This window comes from Acomys russatus, chromosome 7, assembly GCF_903995435.1.
Source record: "Acomys russatus chromosome 7, mAcoRus1.1, whole genome shotgun sequence".
In the NCBI taxonomy this organism is placed as follows: Eukaryota; Metazoa; Chordata; class Mammalia; order Rodentia; family Muridae; genus Acomys; species Acomys russatus.
Window position 1 is genome coordinate 53402746 of NC_067143.1, and position 27122 is coordinate 53429867.

The following is a 27122-nucleotide window of genomic DNA, read 5'->3' on the forward strand; positions in this document are numbered from 1 at the left end:
TGACAGGAAAGCACTGGGTGCTTGAAGCAGGCTCTGGGAGAGTGACAGTGGAGATGAGCTTGAAGAATCTGAGGTCACCAGGAAATAGTGAATTTCTGAATGTGGACCAAAAACCAAAAACAAACAAACAAACAAACAAAAAACCCAAAACCGAAGAGGGCCTTGGCCCAGAGACCACAGTCTGAGCCTTAGGAATCAGGCTCTGAGACTCCCTGGTCTGCTCTGTGTCTTCAGCCCTGGCCTCAGTGCCTGTTTCAATCCCATCTCATCAGCCAGCAGATTCCCTCTGCCCTCCGTGGCACCTGTGAAAACTTACCTCTCCTTAGCAGCCTTCTTTCTCTGCCTCCCCATTCAGGCCTTTTCTCTCTGTCAGCCTGGAGGTCCTGTGGGTACACAGCTAAAAGCTGAAGCACTGGGGCAGAGTGACCAGCACATACAGGCTGGGAAGATGCTGCCCTAAATGAGAGTGCTCTGACTGAGGGCTGTGTGAGGCAGGCTGGAGTCTGGGTCGGGAGGGTGTTTGCCTAGGTGAGCGGGGCCTCAGTGGGTCAGAACCCTGGCTGTTGCCTACTGACATCCAACTTTGGTTCTGTTCTCAGCTTTCCCTCTAAGGAGGAGTCATTGCTGCGACCAGTGTTACCCCGTCCCCAGCCGGAGCCCGCAGAGACTCTGCCCACCCTCCTGCCTCCCTTCCCCCAGGGGCCCCTGCAACCTCCATCTCCTCCTCCCTGTCCTCCAGCCATCCCTCCCAAGCCTTCCCGCCTGATCCCTGAGTTTGGTGAGTGCTCTAGGGCTGTTGGGTTCTGGGTGGTGTCCTGGAGTCAGCCATGGAGAGCGTGTAGTGGGCATTCTCCCTCTGCCTGGTGTCCTGAGCCGTCTCAAAGAGCATTTGCAGTCTCTCCTCCCTGTCTCCTGCTTGCAAAGCATGATCATGGCTGACCCTTGAGGCGGCCAAGTTCACCAGCTGAGTGACCGTTGGCCTCCACTCCTGGCTCATCTTAGTTCTTCTTGCCTTGTAGGCCTTGTTCGGACAGTCCCCACCCCTGACTCCCAAGCTTGCTGCCTGGTCAGGCTCCTTTGTGGTGGCCCTGCCTTTCCTTCAGTATAAATAGCACTTCCTGTCCCTGTGCCTTTCTGTTGAAAGTCAGGCCTGGGTGGGGGTGGGAGTCTATCCTAGCCTGGGAGTGGCCTTGGTGAAGCCAAGTTCTAGTGCACCTTAGAGGAAGGAGGTCAAGCTCCTGGCTTCTGAGCCTCCCACTCACTCTCTTTTACCAGACGACTCAGACTATGATGATGTCCCAGAGGAGGGGTCGGGGCCCCCGGCCAGCGTGATGACCAAGGTAGGCAGGGCACAGTAGTTGGGGTTGCATTGGCTGCCTGTGTTGTGGAGGGAGGGCTGGCTGCTCATTGGCCTTAGAGACCCCAGGATCTCCTCCCCTAGCAGAGTGGGTACTCCCCCCCCCATCCTCCCACCCCCTTTCTGCTTTACTGTCTTGACATATAGTTACCCTGGGGGGTCCACAACTTTCTGGTCCATGACTTCTATTCCAAGCTTGGGTACTCTAGCTGGGTGTTGTGTGTTCTGTTGGTGATTTTTGCCTTGGAGTAGCTGTCCCTCTCTCTCGTCTGTTTCACTTTCTGCGTCGTCACCTTCTCTCTTGAATGTATCTTGTGTCTCTCTACCTCCAAGTCTTCCTCTGTTTCCCTGGCCTTCTCTTGCTCCCTTCCCTAGATGCATGTTTGCCAACAGTTTTCCTGATCCCCTGTCACGTCACCCTGCTCTCTCTGTAGCCTCAGCTTCTGGAGGAAGGGTGCAGAAACAGAAGTAAAAGTGCTGAGTTGAGGGTTGAGGATGGGGTAGACAAGTGGGCGTGGCAGCCAGCGGGGTGTGATCTGGGATTGAGGGGAAACTGTGACACTGAGTAGTCCTGTGTGTGTGTGTGTGTGTGTGTGTGTGTGTGTGTGTGTGTGTGTGTACGCATGCGCGTGCCAGGAGGAGCCCCTGCCAAGCCGAGTCCCACGGGCCGTGCGTGTGGCTAGTCTGCTGAGCGAGGGGGAGGAGCTGTCTGGGGATGATGCAGAGGATGAGGATGACCACGCCTATGAGGGTATCCCCAAGTGAGTATCCCCCATTCAGCTGCCCTCATTTTCCAAAGCCCAACCTAGCCTACCCGTCTATCACAGTCCTAGCCTGAGGAAGCCCTCAGCCTCTCTGCCCTCCTTCCTTTCTCTCATCCTAGTGGCGGGTGGCCCACCGGTGGCCTGAATCCACCCTTACGCAGCCTAATCCCGGATCTCCCACTGCACCCCATGGATGAGCTGCCTGGGGGCTCTACCCCCATCACTCCAGTCATCAAGGCTGGCTGGCTGGACAAGAACCCACCACAGGGGTGAGTGAGGCCTGCCAGCCCCTTCTAGTGTCTGCATGGGCACAAGCTGTGCTCCAGGATACTGGTGTCATAGATCCAAAAGTCAGAGGGGTCCAAGATCATTGAGCAATTTCTCCTCCCCACACACCGTAACCGTTGGTAACCACAGGATGATCTCACCTGTGCTGGGAAAGGGGGACTGGGTGTAACGGTGGGACCCCCCCTTCCTTCTCTGCCTGCTTAGGTCTTATATCTATCAGAAGCGATGGGTGAGACTGGATGCTGATCACCTGCGATACTTTGACAGTAACAAGGTGAGGGCTCCGTCCGTTCCTCATTTGCCCCTTGTCCCTTGCCCCTGCCTAGGCCTAGGCTGAACCGCAGCATTGCTTTAGGCAGAGTCCTTAGCTGACCTTCATTGTGTGTGGGGGGGTCCTGGTCTGTGGGCTGGCTGAAGGTAGTGATCAGTGCCAGCACAGGCTGACCCCCAGCCACCTGCAGAAGATAGGCCTGCAGCCCTCATTTCGGCAGCATTGGCTACCAGCTCTAGGGTCTCTGAAGTGCAGCTCTTCTCTCCCCCAGGATGCCTACTCTAAGCGCTTTGTCCCTGTAGCCTGCATCTGCCGAGTAGCTGCTATCGGAGACCAGAAGTTTGAAGTGATCACAAACAGTCGGACCTTCGCCTTTCGGGCAGAGAGTGATGGTGGGAGTTTAGGAGTGTGTGTGTGTGTGTGTGTGTGTGTCATGCACACGCGCGCGAGTAAGAAGGGAACAATGCATGTCTGCTCCCTAACACGTCATAGCAGTGGAGGCACTATCCCTGTTTGGGGTGGGGGAGAAGGAAGGAGATACAGACTGTAGCCAGCTCCTTCCCAGACACTCCCGGCACCACAGAAACACATATCAGCGTGTATGGCGGAATGCAGTCTCCAACAGTTGTGGTGGCTTGCCCAGTGTGAGCCACACAGGGTGGCATTGTAACCTACGTTGTCCAAGCCAGAGAAGTCTAGCAAAGTGACAGACCCAACCAGTGGGATTCCTATAGCAGAAGTGATTTCTAAGCAACCTAGAGCCAGGAGGCCCCAGGGGTCCCTGCCAGCTGAGCTCAGACGGCACCTGTGTGCCATTTTGCAGTGGAGCGGAATGAGTGGATGCAGGCGTTGCAGCAGGCGGTGGCTGAGCAGCGAGCCCGCATGCGGCTCTCCAGTGCTTCTGTGTTGGGAGTTCGAGGCACTGAGCAGCCTGACCGCGCTGGCAGCCTGGAGCTTCGAGGCTTCAAGAATAAGCTTTACGTGGCTGTAGTTGGGGACAAAGTACAGCTCTATAAGAATCTGGAGGTACGGAGGGCTCTACCGGGCCCCTGAGCTCTCCTCGCCCCGTACACATCCTGTCTGCTTCCCTGCCCCACCCACTCCTGTCCACCTGGTCCCCTCTCTGGTCCTGCCCAGGATCTACACCCAGGACTTTCCCTTCTAGCCTTTCCTGCACTGGGCCAGCATTCACCATTTCCCTTGTCTGCCTGTGCCTCATCTCCATCCAGTCCCTATCCTGTCCCACTCAGCTCCTCTGCCGCCCCCCCCCCCACTCGTTTGTTCTAGTTCAGGCTCCTGTCCCTGCTTAGATTCCTGAGTCCCTCCTCCTAGGCTTTTCCTAGTCCCTAGGGACCCCGTTTCCCTATTCCCTGTCCAGCACCGTAAGTCCTGCTGTGAGCCTTGCCTTCCTCCCTTCCCGCCCACCCATTAGGAGTTTCATCTGGGCATTGGCATCACCTTCATTGACATGAACGTGGGCAACGTGAAAGAAGCGGACCGGCGCAGCTTTGACCTCACTACCCCCTACCGCATCTTCAGGTGAGCTCCTGCTCCACCTTTGGCTCATGGGCACCCTCTTGGTATCCACGCCCCCCCTTCCACCCTCCTTCCAGCGCTACCTCATGGAGCAGGTCTGCTTTGCTCACCTGTCTGCCTTTGTCTTTCAGAATTCTTCACCCACCTCCATCTGGCCAGCTCTGTTCTCTTTGCCCACCACACTGGTCATGAGGTGTCCCACCAGCACCTGGTACCCACTCCCTGGCCTGAGACACAGAGAATCACTCTGTAGTGCCACGCTGCCAACCCCAACCCTGAGCCTGTGGGCTCTCACACCTGCTTATGTGCCTGTTGTCTCTTGGGACATCTCCCCTTGGTCCTTCTCTGCCTCATGTCACTGTCTACCTACCTACTGGACTCTACTTTGTCCCCTCTCCATGTCTGTCACCATCCAGGCCCCCTGGCCTCTGCCTCATTACTCTTTGTCAGTCTCAGTGGCTTTGCTCTATCCATCATGATAGCAGAGCAGTGACTTTTGACCTCAAGAGCTAAGTTGGTGTTTGTCCATTTCTTACATTCAAAATATCCTATGATGTCGGCTGTGTAATTCTTTGCCATAATCCTTAGTGACCACAACATCTGCAGCCGGCCACCTTGGGGTTTCCCTTTCTGTCAGTTGCAGAGGCCACTGTGCTCCCTGGTTACTGTCACTGTCACCAACCGTAGCAAGGCTGATGGATGCTCGGCAGAAAGGGCCTGTACCACCTGGGCCTACAGGGCTTGCTGCAGTGGGGTGGGGGCGCTCGTTGCTTACCTGAGCCCTGGCAGCTTTTGAGTTCCTCTTTTGGCTGTCATGGCAGAGGCCATCTTCAGCTCCTGTCCCAAAGAGGCACTCATGGCCATCACTTGGACACTGCTGTGTGACTTGCAGTTGGTGGTGGCAGCAGAGGGACCTTTTGTAGGAAGGAAGAGAGTTCTGTATTTGCTGTCCAGATATGGCTTCTCACCTCAAGGAGCAAGAGGCCGTGGCTTTTTTTTTTTTTTTTTTTTTTTTAAAGTCAAGGTCTATCTATATCGCCCTGGCTGTCTTGGAATAACACTATATAGACAAAGCTGGTCTTGAACTCACAGAGATTTTCTGTGCTTCTGCCACCTGAGTGCTGGACTCAAAGGCTTGTGCTGCTACACTGGGTGCCCAGTGGAGTTCTGTCTGGGACAGAGTGACCACTGGGACAGGGGTAGGAAGGAGGTTGAAGGTGGCATACACTTTTGTATTCCCTCTCCCATCCCATATAAACCCTTGACTGGTGCTCCGCTGCCCTAAGAGTGCCCTGTGCCTGCCCTGCCTATCTCACGCTTGCCCCTGTCTCTCTCATGTTCTTCTCTGCCAATCTGCACTCCTGTCCTTTGCCTGTGTGCCATGTCGCCTTTTCTGTCCTAAACACATATCCTGCTTCATCACCTGGTCCAGCCCTTCTTTTCTGTCACCATTTCTTCCTAACTCCCCCCCCTTTTTCTCCTATTTTTCATTGTTCGTTTATTCACACTCATCTTTCCTCCAGTCCCAAGATGATTTTTTTTTTTTTTTTTTTTGAGTCAGGGTCTCTCTGTGTAGCCTTGGCTGTCCTGGACTCGCTCTGTAGACCAAACTGGCCTCGAACTCACAGCGATCCGCCTGCCTCTGCCTCCCGGGTGCTGGGATTAAAGGCATGCACCACCACTGCCCAGCTCCCAAGACGATCTCTTTTCTGACCCAGAGCTCCCAAAGCCACACCTCCTCCTGACGCTCAAGTCCCTGCAAGCCCTTTCCCACCAGTTCCCCTACTTATGTGTCCCCAGCTTCTCGGCTGATTCAGAGTTAGAGAAGGAACGGTGGCTGGAGGCCATGCAGGGAGCCATCGCAGAGGCCCTGTCTACCTCAGAGGTGGCTGAGCGCATCTGGGCTGCAGCCCCCAACAGGCTCTGTGCTGACTGCGGGGCCGCCCAGCCTGACTGGGCCTCCATCAATCTCTGCGTCGTCATCTGCAAGCGCTGTGCAGGTGGGTATGCGTGCAGCAGGCTGGCCATTGGACAGCGGGTCACCTGTTCGGCAGATTCCAGAGCCCTTATTCCTAACACTGCTCCAGCATTATCAACTATTCTTCTGGGAGTGACCTTTGCTCCTCAACTCATGATTAAAGTCTCTCCGCAGGGATGGGGACACACAAAGAGGGGAAAGCATTTTTTTTTTCAGGGTTACCTGACAAGTAAGTGAGCTTAGCTTAGAGCCCAGGCTACTGAGATCCAGTATCCTTGTCACATCAGAAGCATGCAAGAGTCAGGCCCACCAGGGTGCTTCAGGCTGAGAGAAAAGCCAGTGCTTTGCCCAGAAGGGATGTAAGCCAAGGAACCCAGGGACATGGTCAGCTCTGTGGACCAGACTCTGGCTTGTAGGCAGAAGCTGAGATTGGAGATCCCAGGGGTGGGAGTTGTGGGGGGTTTGAAGAGTGTACTGTGTCACCATCCAAGAGTAGGAGAGGAAACACTGAGCCTTCTAGTGTGTTTTGAAAGTTACATATGAAAGTCCCCATGATAACATGGCCGAGGAGGGTGGATATGGGAAAAGTGGGGCCCGAGGTGTATTCACCTGTTGACTTGGGTAGCCAGGGTCTAGCATGTGCCGTCTGCTTACTGCACGCTGTTGATTCAGGCAGCGAGGGCCTAGCATGTGCTGCCTATGTAGGGCATGCTGGGCACTGGATTATCCTGAGAGCTGGCGGTACCCAGGCAGTGGTTTTGCATTGCTGCAGGGGTAAGGTGAGCTTTGATGTAGGAACCCAAGAGAGAAAGGACAGAGCTGAAGTGAGTCACTGAGCTTGGGGAAGAACCCCTAGGCCTGTGGGACTCTACTAAGGCCCTGGGACCGTGAGGTCTGTGTGCAGATAAGTGGCAGCTTCCCTGGAAATCACATAAGGAAAGCAACAGCTTCTGGAGCCGACACAGGCTGACTGTGGCCAGTGAGGTTCTCTAGTTAAGATGGCGCTTGGATGCAGGGCCAGGGCTTGAGCCAGGCAGCGCCAGGTATCTCTAGTGTCCCTAGATCCCTTCTCCTGTCCTAGGGTCCCTCCTTGGACCGGTAGCTCAGCAAGCTTCATTCTTCTATCTCCAACTCTATCCTTTCCTTGGATTCCACTGACGGATGCTTATTGTGTTCGAGCGTTTGTTCTGGGCACTGAGGAAACCTAAAGCCAGGCGGTCAGACTCCCGCTCATGTGCAGCTGTGTTGCAGCGGGGAGGGCAAACAACACAGGAGCCAGTACAAGTATTGGAATTGCAAGAGGTGGGAAGAGAAGGTGCTGTTTGTTTGGGATAGCTTCTCTGAGGAGGTGACAAGTCAGCTGAGACCTGAGTGACAGGAAGGCGTAGCCAGTGTGGGGAGATAGGAGAGGAGAGTTGAGGCAGGAAGTTGGAGATGGCAGGGGAGCGGGGATAACGTAATTGTATCTACACTGGAACAGCTGATGGAGTGGAGCAGGGATTTGCACATCAAAGCAGTCTGTTGGTGGCTCACGCCTTTAATCCCAGCACTTGGGAGGCAGAGGCAGGTGGATCGCTGTGAATTCAAGGCCAGCCTGGTCTACAAAGAGAGTCCAGGACAGCCAAGGTTACACAGAGAAACCCTATCTCAAAAAAACCAGAAAAACAAAAATAAAAACAAAGCAGTCTGTTGGTAGGGAAAGTGGCCTGGAGGGCCCGCTGAGGCTGGAGGGAAGCCTGGTAAGGAGTGACCAATGGGTGTGTGACTAAACTCTGGAGCTGCAGACTAGCTCCAGGCCTGCCTGAGGAGCTCACGGGAAGGGGAGTACCCAAGTAACTGTGTCTGGCCCTCATTTCAGGGGAGCACCGAGGCCTGGGTGCTGGAGTGTCCAAGGTGCGGAGCCTGAAGATGGACAGGAAGGTGTGGACGGAAACACTCATCCAGGTAGGCACGCCTTGCCTATCACCCATGCTTGGGGGTTTCCTCTCTCAACAGCCATCCTCCAAGCTCCGTCTCACTGACCTCAGCATGTTGGAGCTAGCAGAGCTCCACAATAGTCTAGTGGGTGGAGATTTTGGAAAAGCCTGTTTTTGGCAAAGTCAGCAAACTGGCCAGTGTGCTAAGAATGTTTTTACAGTTTTAAAGGGTTGTTAAAAAAAAAAAAGATTTGACAGCTTTGTATGTGTTCCATAAAAACCTAAACAACTAATTATTTGACCGTCTAGAGAATTGCTGACCCTGATATAGTTCAGCTGTTGCCCTGTGGAAACTAAGGGCCTGGATTGGGCTATAAAGGGCCTGAGGGTTATCCCACCACTGCATACTGACCACCCAGCCTGCTCCTTTCGTAGCTGAGCTGGGGGTTTCTCTACCGTGCACACCCATCCCTCAGAGCCTCTGAGCTTTCACCGCATCTGAATTCATGTGCATAGTGTGTATGTAATGCATGGTTTGAGGCATGCATGGGTACATAAGTTTAGACCTATGCACTTGAGCTTCTCTCATGCCTGTATGTGTGAAAGTTGTTATGGGGAATCCAAAGCAGGAGGTCAGAGCAAGGGACCTGCCATCCAGGGCCTTACGCCTAAGTCAGGAAGCGTATGGCATATCCATTTCCCATGCCCAAACTGTGTGTTTGGGGCACCAGTGCTGAGAGCATTGCTTCTGTTAACAAATTGTCTTTCAGAATATTCCTGAGTTAGGATTACCCAGGATACAGATGAGGACACGGAGGCCCAGGGAGGGGGAAAAAAAAAAACCTGAGTGAGTCCGTAGTGGCAGGGAGTTTTTCTGCTTTGTCCTTTGCTGTGACTCTGGTACTCTAAACAAGTGGGTGGGGAGCCCAGGATGTGCCTGTGATAGGGTGAACAGAAGGGAAACATGGACTTGCCTATCAACGCTGCCCTACCTCCTCACCTCATCCCCCTCACACCCAGAGAGGAATGTCAGGAACAGATAGATCCCAAATTGCTGCTCACCCTATTGGCTGACACATTAGACAGCACCCCCTCCACTGGGACCTCCACAGGAATGCAGAGTTCCAGATGTGGGGCTGGGTGAGACAACAGCGAACCCCCCAGAGACCAGGCCTCAAACATTCTATCAGACTGTCTGAGGCAATCTGGGCTCAGAGCCCAGGGCCTCGAGCAAGAGTACCGTGGCCGCCAGCAGACCTAGCTGCTCCTGACCTCCCCTTGGGGAAAATGGGCGTGTGGCCTGCTTGTCTCAGGACCCCTCATTGTCAGCTGCCCCTCTCACCTCTTGCCCACACCCGCAGCTCTTCTTACAGCTGGGCAATGGCCCTGGGAACCACTTCTGGGCCGCCAACGTACCCCCGAGCGAGGCCCTGCAGCCTAGCAGCAGCCCCGGTGCCAGGCGATATCACCTGGAGGCCAAGTACAGAGAAGGAAAGTACCGCCGCTACCACCCACTCTTTGGCAACCAAGAGGAGCTAGACAAGGTGAGCGCACCAAGCCTCTGGGATTCTTGAGCCTTCTAGTCCTTGCGTTGTCAGGGACCCCGGAACCCATCCCTTTCTTCCTGTGGCTCCGTTCTTCTATCTCAACCCAGCTTTTCCATCAGCATGTCGGGCTGTGAACAAACGGGGAAATTGAGGCCCCAGAGGGCAGCAGGGCCTGCCCAAGGAAAGCTAGAACAATGCAGGGAGGAGTTGGGGTTGGTTCTTGGTCCAGTGCCATGTCTTCAGCATCTGGCTGCCTCCTCCTGATTCCTCTGTCTCCCGCACCCTGTCCTGTCCCTTCAGAATCCTGCCAAACGGGGTGAACTTGATGGGGATGCTATTTCCTGTCAGGCTCATGAAAAACAGCTGGACTGCTCTGACCCACCCCGTCCACACCCCATTCTAGATGAGGCCCCATATGGGCCCCAGGCTCCAGAAGATTAGGAACCTAAACTTGGACCCTGAGCTGGCTCAGCCTGAGTAGAGGACAGTTTGCTTGGCGGCAGCGGGATGACATTTGTGACCCATGGGTGTCCTTCAGCTTTTCTTTCAAGCAGCCCTCTCCAGGCAGGCTGAGTCTAACTCCCAGAGCTCTGTGGAAGCCAGGCCAACACCTCCCCAGGACCCAGGCGTCCAGCCTTCACTTTAGCCCCAGCCCAGTCTGGCCTACAAGCCAGAAGGGTGGTGGCTCCTATTGGAGGGCTGGCTCCTATTGGAGGGCTGGGCAGGCAGTGAGGAATTCAAATGTGGGAGGAATTAGCTACAACCCCTTAGCCCCGCCCTCTGCCCCCGCTACTAGGCTGAGGGAGCCTGAGATCCTCCAGGGCTCCTTGAAGCCTGACCAGCAGCTGTGCCCCAGGGCCCGCAAGGTGAGGCTCTGTGGCTAGGACCCCAGCCTCAGCTGGGTAGCCTCTGCCCAGCCTCCCTGGCTTGGCCTTCCTCTCTTCTTTTTCTGACTCACATTCCTTTCTTTTCTTCTTTTCTGGCTTCCCTGAGCCATGATCTCTTTCACTCTTGATCCATCCAGATTTGGGTGACTCCCCTCCTCCACTCCTCCCATCTCCCATGCTCCCATCCCTACTCCTCCACTCTCCCACTCTTACTTGGATTGATCCTCCCTCTCCTCTAGGCCCTGTGTGCTGCAGTTACTACCACTGACCTGGCCGAGACCCAGGCACTCCTGGGCTGTGGGGCTGGGGTCAGCTGCTTCTCAGGGGACCCAGCAGCCCCCACACCCCTGGCTCTCGCTGAGCAGGCCGGACAGACGCTGCAGATGGAATTTCTACGGAATAACCAGAGCACAGGTGAGCAGTCAGTGTGTCTCTTGTCCTTCTCAGGTAGCCCGGAGTCCCGCCTGGCAAGGTCTGGTCTTTTGGAGAGGTTTACAGGGGTGCCAATGGGAACCATGCACCAGCTGAGAACATGGATTTGCGGGTCACTTCCAAGCTGTGATTGAAGCTCCTTAGTGGCCCCTGAGGCAGGAGCATGGAACTTGGGGCTTGTTTGGGGGATGGGTCAGTTGACCCTTATGCTTTGTATGAGGTCCCCTCTTGTGTCTGTGTCTCTGTGACTGTTTTTCTGTGTGATCTGTCCTGACAACGTGTGGCTTCCTTGTGGTCCTATCTGTCCCAGGAAGAACCTTGGACCTGACCAGGTTCTTTTTCCTCACATTGGGAATGTTACGGCTTTGGGGTTTGTGTATGTGCAGTGGGTCTGTGTTGCCGTGGCAGAGGGTGTTGCCATGTGTGTGACCTCCACAGAAGCCTTGTCCTCTTGTTTGCTCAGTCTGGGTGGAGCTCCATCACAGACCTGGGTTGGGTCCCGTTTGGCTCCCATTCTTGGGGTGGGTGAAGAGGGGGTTGGTAGGGTGAATGGTGTTGGTTATGGCCCAGGCCTGGTTTTAGAGGCCACATCCTAAGGCTGAGGGTGGGGCTCAGCGTCTAGGGCTCTGGGCTTTGGGCCATGGGTGGGTGGGGTATGCTGGGTTGGAGAGAACCCAGGTGTTTAAGGAGGCGCAAGAGACCACCCAGCTGGCTTGGGCTAGAGAGCACGACCCCTCATTGCTGAGCACTGGCATCAGGTGACCTCATGGACTTTGTGCTGTCTAGGGACTGTCATTGAGTTGGCCCAGAGTCTCCCTTCATTCCAGTATGCTTGCTCTATGCCTCCAACAAGAAGTGTAGAGCAGGCTTGGGAGTCAGGGAGGCTTCCTTTGATAGGAAGGACTGGGGCTGGGCCTTGAGAATGGAGTGACAGTCCTACTGGTGGGCAGAGATGGAGATGTGGCTTTTTAAAACCCTGAAGGGCTGGGTGGTGGTGGTGGTGGTGCACGCCTTTAATCCCAGCACTTGGAGGGGCAGAGGCAGGCAGATCGCTGTGAGACTGAGGCCAGCCTGGTCTACAAAGTGAGTCCAGGACCAAGGCTACACAGAGAAACCCTGCCTCGAAACAAAACAAAACAAAAAACCAAAACCCCAAGGTGTCAATAGGAGCCTGAGGGTGCTGCTAGGGAGCTGAGGAAACAGGGCCGTGACCAGAAGAACATGAGCCTAGGTACCTTGCCTCAGAGGGTGCCTGGAGAGGACACCAGCATGACCACCAACGTTCTTTCCCCCACTCTAAAGAGGTCCCTCGGTTGGACTCAGCGAAGCCCTTGGAAAAGCACTACTCAGTTATCCTGCCGACTGTGAGCCACAGTGGCTTTCTGTACAAAACTGCTTCTGCTGGCAAGCCTCTGCTGGACCGCCGTTCCCGGGAAGGTAGGTGCTGCATCATACCCACCCAGGCGCATGGTGTGCCAGCCTGGCTGCAGGGCCAGGGAACTGCTGGCAGACCTGAGCATGCCAAATGGATTCTGGAGGAGCCACCTGGAAAGTCTCTTGGATACGGCCTCGGGTGCTTGAGAAAGGGGCTGGTTGGGGTGGGGGTTGGGTATGGCATTGCAGAGAGTTTCCTTGAACCTCACGTCTGTAAGGAGCCTCTGTTGGGTGTGGTCTTGTGCTGGGCATCTGGCCTATTCCAGATGTGGATGAAAGGCAGTTTGAGGACTTGAACTTGAGTGCCATCCCTCTTGGATCTCAGCCGTCTTCCATTTACCCCCTGACTCGAGTTACAGCCTATAGTCCTTATCGATCACCCAAGAGCTACAGTCTGCTGCCCACCCTCTTACAGAATAGGCGCTCCTCCCCGGATTCTGCCCCAGCTCTGTGACTTCCTTGCTTTGTCACACATGCCAGATTCACACCCACCAGGAACCCGGATTTGCCGATCCCAAATGCTTTTCCCAAATATCCCTTAAAATGTCATAGCTGTGGGGATATCCTGTCATTCCCAGCCATGCTACGCCATGTCACCCTCAATGCTATCTTTTTTCCCCCTACTGTTCCATCTTATCGTTCAGTCTTTTTTACCCACTTCTTTCCGAGTCAAAGTCTCTGTGCTATTCAGAGCCTGGCTTTGAACTCCTGGCCTCAAGTTCCCATCTTGTCTTAGCTTTCTTTGTAGCTAGAGCTGTAGGTAGTGACACCACACCTAGCTCAGCTGTCCTTTGTTGTGTACGTCTGTATACATGGCACCTGTTGTAGCATGAGCATCCGGGGAGCACTGTACCCAGCAGGAATGGGACACCCGTCTGCAGAATGAAGGAGACTTCAGCAGGCTAGTGTGCTTCTGGAGAGCACATCATGGGGACAGGCTTGGAGACATAGTGCCCTCAGAAGGCAGGTGTCAGGCCACACAGACAGGTTGAGGAACAGCATGCTGGGGGACGTGGAGGCTGCTGTTTACAGCCTCTCTCAGAACTCCTTGGAGTAACCCAGACAAAGCCCTATGACTCCCAGACAGTCTAAACACTCTGCTGTTCCCAGTCCAGTTCCCTCTGCCTGATAATGTCACTTATGTAAGCCCCCTGAGTCATCTTTTTCACCCTGGGTACCAGGAAGCCCCAAGCCACCGTGAGGCTAGTGCTGTGAGCTGTAGAAGCCTGCCTGGCAGTGGGGCCCTGTTCTCTTACCTTTCATGTCCCAGATTCCCATTTGTTTCCTCTGGGGGTCTTGAACATCCTCAGAGCCATTGTAGGAGGGAGGTAGACTATAGAAAGAGTGCATCTGACAAAGGGGAGTGGGCACTGGGTGGGCCCCCAAGGCTTCCTATGCTATTGGAGCTGTAGGCAGAGGGGGCAGCATGGGCAGAAGCTAGGAGTGGCCAGAGGCTGATTGAAGGCAGACCCATGCTGAGAGACACTGCTGCCCTGAAGACTGGGGACAGCATGGGGTCGAACAATTAAACAGAAGTGGGATCAACACTCCATCACTCTTGGCCTCTAAGCCGGAGGGCAGAGTTTCACGTGGAGGCTAAGGGGCGAGGTGGGGGACCATGTGCAGGGCTGCAGCTGGGCTTATGCAGGGAAGTGGAGTTAGAGTAAGAAGGAGCTTCTAGGTTGGGGCAGGAACAGGGACCCAGAGAAAAGATGGGAGTGCTTTTCAGCTAGCTTGGGGCCCCCCCCATCTTCATGGTTCCTCTCCCCAACTTCTCCCCAGAGTTCAGCAGGCGCTGGTGTGTCCTTAGTGATGGGGTCCTGAGCTACTACGAGAATGAGCGGGCAGTGACACCCAATGGGGAGATTCGGGCCAGTGAGATTGTATGCCTGGCAGTTTCCCCTCTGGACAGTCACGGGTGAGTACCTCCCCCCTCCCCCAACCCGGGCCATAACCACAAACTACCAGTGCTGTGAAGTCTAACCTCGGATTGGAGAGACAGGGACATAGGCCCAGAGAAGGTCCATGCAACAAAGAGAGACTATAAAACATTGACCTTATCTCGTGAGGCTGCAGCCCAAGGTGGTTTGTCCACCTACCTCTTGGGGGTGTGGGGAAGGGTACCCCTAAGGGCAAGGAAGAAGAGAGTGTGTTAGTGGGGGCAGGGTTGGGCTAGATGGGTGAATCCTGGTTTGTGCATTTGCAGCTTTGAGCACACCTTTGAGGTATACACAGAGGGAGAACGGCTGTACCTGTTTGGCCTGGAGAATGCAGAGCTGGCTCATGAGTGGGTCAAGTGCATTGCCAAGGTGGGCCTGGGTTAGCAGGATGGGTATGTGATAGAGGCGGGGAGGCGGGGGAACCTCTGGCTGAACCCTCAAATCTCAGCTCTTCCGGTTCTGATGGAGCAGGATCTGGCTGTGGGTGTCCCAGACTCAGGACAGACCTCTCGTGTCAAGGGCAACAGACGTTGTAGTCCTCGGGTACCTCATTGGCTACGAGGGGCAAGATTTGGGGCCATTGTAGCATAGACAGTGCTGACTCCAGGATAGTGAGCTTCTTGCAGGTGTGCAATTAGACTAGAGGGAAAAGCACGGAGGCTACAGAGGAGAGGCCTGCCTTAGAGACTACAGCCAAGTGCCTTCTTGTGCCTTGAGAGCCTGGGCCCCTTCATTCCTCATTACCTCATCTGATGAGCTCTCTGTGCCTGCTGAGGATCAGTGCCCAGAGCTCTGAGGACCCAAGTGTACTAGTCTTGGGTCTTCTGTTGTTCCTATGGGAGTGGTACAGATAGACTGAATCCAAGGGCTGTGGCATATCCAATGCTACAGCACATGGCTAAGTATGTGGGCACTGTAGGAACACAGAGAAGGGACATCCCAAGGGAAGGGTACATCCAAATGGGTACAAAGCAGGACATGGTCCCAGAGTTCTGTCATTGTGCTGTGTTCTGCCTTAGAGAGGAAGAAAGGAAGTGGTTAAATGCGGAAAAGCTCCCTTACCCATCACAGGCCAAGGAGCATGGGTGTCTCCAGCAGGCTGTGCTGTGCTTACGTTGTCTCTCCACAATATTTCCCCAACTAGGCGTTCGTGCCTCCCCTGGCTGAGGACCTGCTAGCCCGGGACTTTGAGCGTCTTGGGCGCCTACCCTACAAAGCTGGTCTAAGCCTCCAACAGGCCCAGGAAGGCTGGTTCGCCTTGACTGGCTCTGAGCTCCGGGCTGTTTTACCAGAGGGGCCCTGGGAAGAGCCACTGCAGCTCCGGAAACTTCAAGAGCTTTGTACGTGGACCCTAGCCTGGTTCCCCAGTCTCTAGGATCCCTTGTCCCATCCCCCACCTCCGCCCCAGCCCCAGCCCCAGCCCCTAGCCCTTGCCTGCAAGTCTGGATTTGGCTTGACCAGGTGACCCAGCCTGCCCTCCATATCCTTTTCTGCCCTTGGAGTACATCTCAGCAGCTCTTTAGGTTGGTGGGTGGAACCCAGGGGTGAGACCCAGAGGGCCTCAGAGGGGAGCAGTATGGGGGTCCTAGGCCTCACATTGACTGGTCCTTTCATAGCTATCCAAGGAGACAGCGAGAACCAAGTGCTGGTGCTGGTAGAGCGGAGGAGGTGAGCTGTGGCTTCCCTCAGGGTCCTGGAGAAGCCCAAGGGCAGGTGGGATACAGGGACACACAGGTGGGACAGTGACTGTCTCTGGTCCAGGACACTGTACATCCAGGGTGAGCGGCGGCTAGACTTCATGGGTTGGCTAGGGGCCATCCAGAAAGCAGCAGCCAGCTTGGGAGACACACTATCAGAGCAACAGCTCGGGGACTCGGACATCCCAGTGATTGTGTACCGCTGCGTGGACTACATCACTCAGTGTGGTGAGCATGGCCACCGAGGCCCAGACACTCCCTTGCCAGCCCCCCAGTGCTCAGGATCCCTCTAAGAAAGAGCGGTGTAACTCCTTCCCCAGGATTGACCTCCGAGGGTATCTACCGCAAGTGTGGTCAGACCTCTAAGACGCAAAGACTGCTGGAGACCCTACGGCAGGACGCACGCTCCGTGCACCTGAAGGAGGGAGAGCAGCACGTGGATGACGTCTCCTCTGCACTCAAGCGCTTCCTGAGGGACTTGCCTGATGGGCTCTTCACTCGTGCCCAGCGCCTGGCCTGGCTGGAGGCCTCTGGTGGGTCCTGCTGCCTGCATCCAGCCTTTGTCCACCCTACCTCGGGACGTCCCCATCATACTCTGGACAGGGCTTGCCCCAGCCCTCCTGCCTACTGTACTTCTTGGCCCTCTAGTCACACTCTGCAAAGATGGGGTTGCGTAGAGATGGAGGGTGGTGAACCCCTTGTCCCTGCTAGGAGCCTTGGGAATGCTGTCTGCATCGTGAGAGGCAGAGTGGCTGGAATGGGGGGGGGGTCTGTTAGTGATCAGGTTCTAACCTGCTCCATCTCCCCCACCCAGAGATTGAGGATGAGGAGCAAAAGATCTCCAGGTACCGAGAGCTCTTGGTGCATCTGCCCCCTGTCAACCGGGCCACTGTGAAGGCCCTCATCAGCCATCTGTACTGGTGAGGAGCTGTGTCAGTGTGAGGCTCTGGGGGGAATGCGTGGGGAAGGTTCTTTTACTCCTACCCTGGCTGACTGCCCTGTCCTGGGAATCCAGTGGGCTTGAGGACCACCCAGTGACTGGTGTGTGTGTGTGTGTGTGTGTGTGTGTGTGTGTGTGTGTGTGTGTGTGTGTGTAGCATTTGTTAGTTTTAGGCCAGGTTGCCGAGGCCAAATCCCTTCATTTCCCAGCCCTACATCTTGTCAGGACCTGAAATGTGTGTCCCTTTCACTCCTTAATTATGGTCCACCCTGTCTTCTTTGACCTCAGTCCCTTGGCCAGTCTTGTGCCTGTTAGTAGTTGGGAAGGTGGGTGGAGGAGCTCTGGGCCAGGCTCCCCAGTTCGAGATCGCCCTTTGTCCTCTTTCCAGTGTACAGTGTTTCTCAGACACAAACCAAATGAACACACACAACCTGGCTATCGTGTTCGGGCCCACGCTCTTCCAGACCGATGGGCAGGACTACAAGGCTGGCAAGGTGGTGGAAGACCTCATCAACCACTACGTGGTGGTGTTCAGTGTGCGTCCCAGCTGGGATTGGGGGCTAGGGAGAAGGGGCAGTGAGGGGGGAGGGGGCTGGGCAGTGACCATGTGGCCCTTCCCAGGTGGACGAGGAGGAGCTGAGGAAGCAAAGGGAGGAAGTCACAGCCATTGTGAAGATGCGAGTGGCCGGCACTGCCAGTGGGACCCAGGTGCAGGCCAGGGTTTGGGTAGGCTTGGGCTGGCTGCTAGCACTGCTCTCCAGACCCCTAGCTGAGCCCTGTCTCTCCTGCAGCATGCCGGCGACTTCATCTGCACCGTGTACTTGGAGGAGAAGAAGGTGGAGACGGAACAGCATGTCAAGGTGTGTGCTGCTGAGCCAGGCTGGGCTAGGGTCAGACACCGGTGGCCACTGTGAGGTGTATGAGGATCCCCAAAGATAGACGTGTTTGCATCTCGGGGTTCAGAGGACCCAACGAGGAGTGGGTTTGGGGACCGAGTTACAGGAAGTTGTGGCTAAGCAGAAGCTGCTGATGCATTTGGGGGGCTGACTGGTCCTCTCCTGGGTCTGGGCAGATCCCAGCATCCATGACAGCAGAGGAACTTGCCCTGGAAATCCTCGACCGCCGCAATGTGAGCATCAGGGAAAAGGACTACTGGACTTGCTTTGAGGTCAACGAGAAGGAGGAGGCAGGTGAGTGGCCGTGGAGGGCCTTTAGCCCAGCCTTCATTCATCCTGCCCTCTGTAGTTCCGGAGCCAGAGGTTTTGGATGACACTTTCTGCCAGCACACTGATGAAAATTGTGCTCTCTATGCTGGGGGTGACAGATAGCTAGCAGGTCTGGGTGATGGTACTAATAGGGCTGATAGCAGACAGGAAAGCTTTCCCAGGTGGATTATAGGATTATAGGGTGATGGTATTCAGGTAAAGAAGATGGGGGGTAGTGATCATACAAGCAGGTGGCTGTGATGGTAAGTGGGCTAGCTGAAGCTTTTATGGTGAAGGGGGTGGTGTTGGAATGAGAGGTGGGGGCGGGGGTGTGGCTGATGTAAGCACCAGCTGTTTTTGTTGAGTGGCAAGTGCTAGGCCGAGGAACCGGGCAGTGGTCCCTTGGCTCACAGGGGTCAGGCTGGCAAGGGATGGAGATGTTAATACCAAGATCACTCCAAGAAATAGACAACTGCCACGGTGTTAGCTAACTGCTTTAAAGGAAAGGCCCAGGCGGTCAGCAGAGCCTATGACAAGGCTGATGGCTTTGAGGTCCCTGAGCCTGCTGTGAGGAGGAAGAAGAGCTCCTTGGTGAATGAAGATGGCACGAGTACTCCCGGAAACAAGAAAACCTCCAACATGGACTGGGCCGGGCCTTCCAAGAGCTGAGGAGACCCAGGGTGGGGTTGGAGGTGGAGTCAGCCACTCTGGGGCCTGGTGGTAATACAGAACCATCGGTGGGTTAGTGACAGGGCTTTGAGAAAACGCTGTTTGCTGCTAGACCGGGAGAGCTGTGACAGGAAGTTAGAGTACATGCCGGAGGCCACTTGAAGGTCCTGATCTTAATCTAAGTGGAAGCCAGACCGGTGGGACAGTGCAGAGGGACACACCAGATTTGACCCGTGAGGCTGGAAGGAATCAGAGTATTTCTGGTCTGAGCAGGGGCAGCTTCTTAGGGACACATGGGTGACAGTACAGGCTTGGTTTTAGTTATGACTAGATGTGACATGCCAGAAGCTGGCTATGGGAAGGATGATCATAAGGATGGTGTGCCTTGATGCTGGCGGATGGGGAGCTGTGTAGGTGGCATGTGTCCATGTGTTTGCCCTTGGTGGTGTTCGGCTGTGTGGGCTGGGTGACGGTGGTGTGGCCTCTTCACAGAGCGGCCATTGCACTTTGCGGAGAAGGTACTGCCCATTGTGCATGGGCTGGGCATAGACAGCCACCTGGTGGTGAAGAAGTACCAGTCCATGGAGGCCATGCTGTTGTACTTGGGTAAGTGGTACCCGTAGGGGATATAGGGATGGGTATGTCCATTTAGAAGCAGGGTGGGACCTGGTGGCACCAGGACCAAACAGTTCAGATGGAGGAAGCCAGTGGGGGCGGGGAAGCGGGCATCCGTTGGCGTCTGGGACATGAAGTGGGGTGTTGGGGTCGGGTAGGTGGGGTGGTATGGCCCGTGCCCACTCCAGTCCTCCCCTAGCCAGCCGTGTGGGTGACACCAAGCATGGCATGATGAAGTTCCGAGAAGACCGTAGCCTCCTGGGTCTGGGTCTGCCCTCGGGTGGCTTCCATGATCGCTACTTCATTCTCAACAGCAGCTGCCTGCGGCTCTACAAGGAGGTCCGGGTAAGCCCTGTGATGGACGCTTGTATCCCATATGTGCTCAGACACTCAGACACAAACATGGCCCCCTTGGCCTGCAAGAGAGAGGTCCCTGTCTTAGGGTCTTGGCAGCACAATGGCTGATGATAGCGGCGTAGTCTCCTGCCGTGACCCTGAGTAGCCACTGAAAGCCTCTGTCCCCATGAGGCCTTATAGTGAGTGATTGACACCATATACCTGTTCCCACGTTTTCCCTGTGAGAATATGTTTGTTCCATGACGACATTCGGGAGCTGTGCCCAGGCCTGCTTTGCCCCTAGAACCCAGCCCTCCTGGTCTACTCTACCTACCCACAAGCCAGGTGTTCTCCTAGACCAGACTCCTTGGCACCGCATCCTTCCGTACACAGATGCTCTTCCACCCCGCCCCGCCCCTGCCCCGCCCCCGCCCCCCCCACCTCACACTTCACACCACCACATAATCTGTCCTGGCTCTAGACTGGGACGATGTCTCTCCATAACCCTGCTCCTCTATCAAACAGAGCCAGAGGCCGTGGAGCGGGGCCCCTGAGACCGTGAGTAGCTGTGGGCCAGCTGCCAGCTGCCTTGCCTTACACCACCTGGGGCCAGGCGAGCAGCCTAGAGCTTGAGGACGCAGGCCGGGCTCCCAGTTCTCTGCAGGCATGGTTCCCCGTCTTCTTACCAAGTCACTGGCCCCTACCCTGGAGCACAGTGCCTAAATTCCACCCTTCACCCCAACCCCAAACCAGGAACTTTTCCTCGATAGTATACCTTGTTGGAATGATACTAGACTTTTCCATAGTACTCAGAGAAGTAGTTTTGGAGCCAGTATTAGGGACCTGAGTGTGCATTAGGACTGTTTTATCTCCTGTTGCTCAGAACTCCTCACCTCCCCAACTTCAAGTGCTGGGGCTGTCTGAATGCCCCTGACCCTGTTGACCCTGAGATGCTAAACTGGGACAAGAGGCTGTGACACATTCTTTATCGGGGATGGCTGTGCTTTCCCAGTCTCCCTAGCTGGTGGCCCAGGTTTCCTTTGCCACCCATGAGAGCCCCTCCACTCTCGTCTTAGGGTTGCCCAGCCTGTAACTTCTGTCTGGAGGTTGCCCCCGGCTCAGGTTCAGCTGAGAATCACCTTCTGTGGTGCACTGTGGGTACCACCTTTGCCCCAGGACACGCAGAGTGCATGCAGATGGTTATGCAGAAGAGCAGCGGAGGCGTGATGCCAAGCATAGTTCTAGCTTGAGGTTGTTCAGTGATTCCAGCCCTTTCTTGCCCCTTACACACAATCTGGACAGATCTGGCTGCCCACGGAGGGTCAGATGGAACAGCATCTTCATCTCCGTTTCTTTGCCTGCTGTACCTCTGTTAACTGCTGCCCACACTCCTGGCAGGCACTTCCACGTCTTCTCTGTGTGGGTCTCTCAGTCTCTCTGATCCTGTTCACCCCTGCAATCAGCCCACCATGGCTCCCGAGTATTATCTCCTCCGGCCCTCCTGGAGATGCTTCCTTAGTCTTGTGGAGCAGGGTGAGGTCATCTGTGTGTGCACCCCAAAAGGCAGCTGCTGACCTCTTGGCATGGAGAGGAGAGAAAGTCTGATGGGGTTCCGAGATGGGCTTTGTCCCTACTCTCCTGAGAGCAGGAAGTCATCTTTTTCCTAGGGTGAGAAGAGGCCAAGGAACTCGCCCAAGGCTACTTTGCTCAGGGGCAGACTAGGCCTAAGGTTAGGGTTAGGGTTTGTGCTTCTCGCTTTTGTCCTGGCAGTTTAGAGCTCCAGGGTGCAGCAAGGAGGCTGTCAAACCTTAACAGGCAAAGCTGTCCTCACTCCAGCGCCTCCTCTGTGCCACTGGAGTGTTGTCAATTCTGACATCAGTTCGTCTTTGGAGCTATAGGAAAGAATGTTTGAAATTAGGATAGTCTCATACCGAGAGGGTTCTGTGGCCAGCCAATCCCCATCCCAAGACCTCCTGCTGTTTAAGACCCTGGAGCACATGAGGGAGGCATATTCTAGAAAAATCATAGTACCAGCATGACGTACCATGAGCATACATTTTATTCTCCTTGTTCAGATTCTTCACCTCCCATCCTGCCTCACTTCTTCCAGATGCCCCACCCCCACCCCTCTGTCTTTGCAAGAGCTTCTCTTGTCCCAGCATGCATCCTGTCTTATCTCCCAGTCCTTCTGACTTCTTCAGTGCCCTGCCGCTGCCTCCTGGTGGGCGGATCTTCCACCCTGTGTTCTGCCCATATCTTGTCTCCCCCCCCCCCCCCCTCCCCGCATAGCCACCTTAGCTTTATTGTTCATCCCATGTCTTGATTCCCACACCTGTGGCCAGTGTTCCAGGCTATTTGGGACATGTTGTGATTGTTGGCTGAGGTGTACTCTCTATAGAGGAGCTGGGGCTTCTTCATCAGGACTTAGATCATTATAATCTCTGGCCCATATCCCTGAGGTGACACAGAAGAAACCTCTCATTCTGAGATAGGTCATCCCCTCTTGTCCTGCTGAGGAGCCATGCCTAGGATGGCTGGGAGCAATGGTGGGGACCATGGCAGAGAGAGATAGCTCTGTTTTGGAGCCCCACTTGCAGTTGTAAATATACCTCCCTTCCCTACCTTCCTTCCTGGTGCCCTGCTGGCTCCAGGGTTGCCTGGTAAGGGGAGGGTGCTAAGCAAATGGCTCCCAGAGCAGGAGGAAGCAGCCTGTTCCTTGAGGGTCATTGCTCCTATCCCCTCTGCCTTTGAGCCAGCCTGATCCTTCCAAGCCCAGACCCATATATGCAGAGATGAGGGCCAGGCAAGTGTGCCAATAGTCTGGTTCCCCACCCTGGTATATGGGTCTCTCGCTTCCTGCCTTAGACCATTGGGAATTTCTCCCTCTGGCCTATCAAACAGAATAGCCATTAAGCTTCAGCTTGAGTCATTGAACTTCTGATGGGGCTGAAACGCTAGTGATTGCTGGTCCCCAAGCTTCTGTTCACACCGTCAACCCCGGAGCCTCCATGGGCCAGAGAGACACAGAGTGATAACTGAGACAAATGCAGACCCTTGTGGGCAACCAAGGCTCTCACACAACCTTGGCCTGCCTCCCCCGTGTGTTGTGGAGGGTGGCACCCAGAGAGAGTCAGGCCTACGCTGCAAGTTGAGTCCCTAGTTTGACCAGCAGCAGGGGCTGGGATTCATTGCCCTGTACCTTCCAGCTGGGGACTGAGGGTTGACTGTCTGATGCTACCGCAGAGAGCAGCGTCTTTGGCTGGCCAATCAACAGGGAGGAGGAGCCCTGTTCCAGATGCCTAGGTGCTAGGGCTGGGGGCTGGGGGCTGGAGGCAGATGACCTACTCCTGACTGTACCCTCCAGACTGATAAAAGTGTCCCCCCGCCCGCCCCCCCCCCCCCAGAGTCACCGGCCTGAGAAGGAGTGGCCTGTCAAGAGCCTCAAAGTCTACCTGGGTGTAAAGAAGAAGCTGCGGCCGCCTACTTGGTAAGCCAGGACTGAGGTACCAGGCCTATGGCAGGACCTGCGGGGATCTCAGAACTAACGGGAAGGCATAGATGGGGTTTGTAGTTTTATAGGGGTTAATGTAATAATTTTGTAGTTGGGGGTCCTCTTGGCCAGTAGCATCACCTGGACATACCATAGAAGCACAGATTTTGTTTTCCAGGTATCTATCTCCCTGGGCCTCCTGAGTTTTGGGTTCTGTGAGTGGGACTTAGGGCTCAGTGTTGCCTCAGGCTGTTCAGATAACAGCCCTTGTTCATGTTTGAGAATCACTAGTGTGGGTTAGAGTCTTGCCACCACTGCTGAGGGTGAGTTTATTATTGGTGTGTGTGTGTGTGTGTGTGTGTGTGTGTGTGTGTGTGTGTGTGTGTGTGTGTGTGTTGCATGATAGTGAGTATCTGAATGAGTACACTTGTCCATGCTCATGTGGAGGCCATAGCAAGACTTGGGGTGTCTTCTTCTACCACTCCCTGTTTATTCTCTCGAGACAAAGTCTCAATGAAGCTCTTGGGACCCACCTGCCTGTCTCTGCCCCACCTCCCAAGCTGGGGTTTCAGGCACCCACAGTCAACGCCCAGCTTTTTATGTGGTTGCTAGGGATTCAAACTCAGGTCCCCATGCTTGCAGAGCAAGTACTCTTATTAAGCAGTCTTCCAACCCTGAGTACGTTTTAGTAAGTTGAAAAGCAGTGCACGCCACTGTGGCTGTTAGGCACTGTGGTTACATGATGTGATTTTTAAACTTTCCCCTCATTTGTTGGCTGTGCCTGGCTGACTCTGGTTCTTGTGTGGGCTTGTGCAGGCATGGGTACGGTTGGGTAGTGGTTTTTTGTTTGTTGTTTGTTTTGGGTTTTTTGTTTTGCTTTGTTTTGTTTTGTTTTGTTTTGTTTTGTGCTGAGGGTAGAACGCAATATCTCAGGCATGCTAAGTACACATATCATCACCAGCTCAGGCTGAGGGTTGGGATGGGGAGAGAAAAAGGGACACTGGCCTCTGTGCTGCACCGAGGGGAAAGCCTTGGCTTTGCCTCTGCTCTGCCCAGGCTTCTGGGCTCTGCCCCACGAGTCTTGGCAAGTGACAAGTGACACCTTTCCTGGCTCTCCCTTGCAGCTGGGGACTCACGGTGGTGCACGAGACAGAGAAGCATGAGAAACAACAGTGGTGAGCCAGCTACCTCCCCCATTCTAAGGCGTGGGCCGAGGGAGATGGGCAGGATCAGGATTGGGGCACCCCTCTCTGCCCAGCTCTATGGCCAATGGGGAGACAGGGATGGCAAAATGCTCAGTCTGCTAGGCCGTCGGCAGCAGCCTGACCTATGCCTTCTGCAGGTACCTCTGCTGTGACACTCAGCTGGAACTCCGGGAGTGGTTTGCCACCTTCCTCTCTGTACAGGTATCAGATACAGGGGGCTTCTTAACAGGCTCCATCGCAGAGAATGGGAGAGCAGCAGGGAGATGGTGTCATAGGAATTAAGTCTCTGAGCACAGGGAAGTTCACCTGGAGGGGAGTGGTTCCCAGGCAGAGGAGACAGTGGATCCAGAGGCCTGGGGCAGGGGGGTGAAAAAGGAAATGAAAGAAGGCTGCTTATGAAAGAAAGCATTTGATTTTGGGGCTCGTGGCTCTACAGAGTTGGAGTCCACGATCATCGTGGTGGGGAGCATGGCGGCAGTCAGGCAGCCATGGTGTGGGAGCAGTAACTGAGAGCTCGCACCTCGTCCATATGCAAGGGAATGGAAGGGAGGGAGAGGGGAGGACCGAGGGGGAGAGAGAATTGGAAATGACAGGAGCTTTTGAAACTTGAAAGCCTCTCATCCAGTGACACGCCTCCTCCAACAAGGCCACACCTCCTCCAACAAGGCCACGCCTCCCAATCCTTCCCAAGCAGTTCCACCAACTGGGGACTAAGTATTTAAATATATAAGCCTATGAGTGTCAAGAAGCCAGGAATGCCAGAGGTTGGCCCTGCAGTGGGGTCAGGGCACGTGGTAAGAGCTTGAGACCGGACTCAAGAAGCTCAACTAGACTTTTGAGTTTCAAGTGAGCTAAGAATGGTGTGTAGGATTGAGCCTGAGGGGGCTGTCTTGGCTCCCTCAGCCCCTGTGTGCAGGAAACAGAGCCCGAAGGGCCACACCCATGGAGAAGACATGCTGCAGTGGCTGGGTGACCACCCCTGAGCCAGAGCAAAGCCAGGGAGAAAGGAGTCAAAACTACCAGGGCTCTGGGCTGCGATCTTTCCTGCAGTTACATTCTTTTTAAATCTGAGCTTCCTGGTATAGGAAGGCATAGATGGAAACAGGGTAGATTCTGTAGTTCTTGGTTGTTGGGAAGAGGAGGCGCAGACAGTGTCTTCTAGGGTCTTCTTGATGCTGTGTTCTTAGGGAGGTTTGTGGGTCCAGAGATGGGAGTCGTTGAGTAATCTAGTTGGCCGGGTTGTGCTGGAATATGGTCATTCATCTGCAAACAGCTGCTTCTCATATCAGCCTTGATCAAAGCTGAGGGCGTCAGCTCAGATCCTAGCTGGAGGCTTTTCTGAGAAGGGGTGGGCGGATCTGGAGCTGAGCCTGAAAGCTGAGGTGTGGCTCAGACCTTAGCACTGTTTTCCTGGTTGTTCCCCAGCACGATGGCCTGGTGTGGCCCTCAGAGCCCTCTCGAGTGTCCCGGGCAGTGCCTGAGGTCCGGATGGGCAGTGTATCACTCATCCCTCTGCGGGGTAGTGAAAATGAAATGCGCCGGAGCGTGGCAGCCTTCACTGCCGACCCCCTTTCTGTAAGTGGCTCTGCCTGTGGGAAAGGCTGGGTGGGGGACCTGGCTGGGTTCCTGCCTTCACTAATTTCTCTCAGAGACTGTCTAGGCCCTTCCCTAGGTTTCTGCCCCCCCACCCCCCACCCCCCGCCTCTGTCTGTCCCTGGGAACCCCAGCTGCTGACATTTCTGCATCTACTCCATATCTGCCTGCTTCCTTTTACTTGCACAAAACACTAATGGGCTCCGGCCTTCTGTGCTCCCTACAGCTCCTCCGTCATGTCTGAGCATAGGAGTCATTCTGGCTCTGGGAGACTGTGACTGCCACCAAGAAACCTTCCCGTCCAGACACCTTCATGCTCTGCGTGCTTGGTGTGAACCAGCAGGACACATGGGGAAGCCATGCCCACATCCTGACTGCAGCACGGGCTCCTTGGCTGGGCAGGAATGGTCCGGCTGTAGGGTTTTCCCAGGAGGGGGCCCTTCCCTGCTCTCCAGACATGCAATGCTCCTGGCCTGGCTTGCTTGCCCAGGGTCACTCTCCTTGAATTCGTGGGCTTGGAGAGATGGACAGAAATCAGGAGCTGTACAGGAGAGGCTCACGGGCTTGGGCCCCCGCTGGGAGGGAGCCCACCCCATCCCCATGGGAGGGAGCCCACCCCATCCCCACCACCCATCTCTACAGGCTGATACTCTGAAAGAGCTCCTGGGGGTGGGCGGGGTCTGAGAGGGAGCTCATGGGAAGCAGCTTCTACAAGATGAAAGCTGGACTTGGGGATGTCCACCTTCTAGTGGCATGTGCTGGCAGGGAAGCCCAGGCTGTGGCTGTCTGTCACCCCTTCTCCACTTTGGATACTTTTTGGTAATATAAATATATCTGTATATTTTACCCTATGGTGCCGAGGCCTGTGGTTGTCGGGGGTGGGGGGGGCGGCGGGGATTGGTGTCCTGGGCTAAGGGTACAGTTGATTGTGAAGCCGAGAGGCAAATACTGCTGCTTAGAAGCCAGAAGCCTGAGTTCTGCCTTCTGCATGGTCACTGAGCTGTTTACTCTCTCCTGGCCTG

At 55.1% G+C, this 27122-nt stretch overlaps 1 protein-coding gene across 3 annotated transcripts in view; it reads left to right on the forward strand.

The window, feature by feature from the left end:
* Arap1 (ArfGAP with RhoGAP domain, ankyrin repeat and PH domain 1) overlaps positions 1 to 26664 on the forward strand; it is a 115272-nt gene extending 88608 nt beyond the window's left edge. Inside the window, exons 4-35 of one of the 3 annotated variants that reach the window (XM_051149068.1) lie at positions 600 to 778; positions 1276 to 1340; positions 1994 to 2118; positions 2241 to 2390; positions 2614 to 2683; positions 2952 to 3072; positions 3504 to 3706; positions 4113 to 4219; positions 6017 to 6216; positions 8053 to 8138; positions 9472 to 9654; positions 10784 to 10958; positions 12279 to 12413; positions 14193 to 14328; positions 14617 to 14719; positions 15495 to 15690; positions 15967 to 16018; positions 16112 to 16275; positions 16368 to 16580; positions 16862 to 16967; positions 17376 to 17523; positions 17609 to 17695; positions 17779 to 17847; positions 18060 to 18177; positions 19354 to 19467; positions 19676 to 19821; positions 20338 to 20370; positions 23217 to 23299; positions 24427 to 24477; positions 24645 to 24708; positions 25933 to 26082; positions 26327 to 26664. In XM_051149068.1, coding sequence (XP_051005025.1) covers positions 600 to 778; positions 1276 to 1340; positions 1994 to 2118; positions 2241 to 2390; positions 2614 to 2683; positions 2952 to 3072; positions 3504 to 3706; positions 4113 to 4219; positions 6017 to 6216; positions 8053 to 8138; positions 9472 to 9654; positions 10784 to 10958; positions 12279 to 12413; positions 14193 to 14328; positions 14617 to 14719; positions 15495 to 15690; positions 15967 to 16018; positions 16112 to 16275; positions 16368 to 16580; positions 16862 to 16967; positions 17376 to 17523; positions 17609 to 17695; positions 17779 to 17847; positions 18060 to 18177; positions 19354 to 19467; positions 19676 to 19821; positions 20338 to 20370; positions 23217 to 23299; positions 24427 to 24477; positions 24645 to 24708; positions 25933 to 26082; positions 26327 to 26344 — 3850 coding nt within the window. In that variant the 3' untranslated portion in view covers positions 26345 to 26664. Of the gene's footprint in view, positions 1 to 599; positions 779 to 1275; positions 1341 to 1993; positions 2119 to 2240; positions 2391 to 2613; positions 2684 to 2951; positions 3073 to 3503; positions 3707 to 4112; positions 4220 to 6016; positions 6217 to 8052; positions 8139 to 9471; positions 9655 to 10441; positions 10560 to 10783; positions 10959 to 12278; positions 12414 to 14192; positions 14329 to 14616; positions 14720 to 15494; positions 15691 to 15966; positions 16019 to 16111; positions 16276 to 16367; positions 16581 to 16861; positions 16968 to 17375; positions 17524 to 17608; positions 17696 to 17778; positions 17848 to 18059; positions 18178 to 19353; positions 19468 to 19675; positions 19822 to 20337; positions 20371 to 23216; positions 23300 to 24426; positions 24478 to 24644; positions 24709 to 25932; positions 26083 to 26326 lie in introns of those variants that run through there. The other 2 variants (XM_051149065.1, XM_051149066.1) reach the window with 2 other exon arrangements.
* The last annotated feature ends 458 nt before the right edge of the window (positions 26665 to 27122 follow it).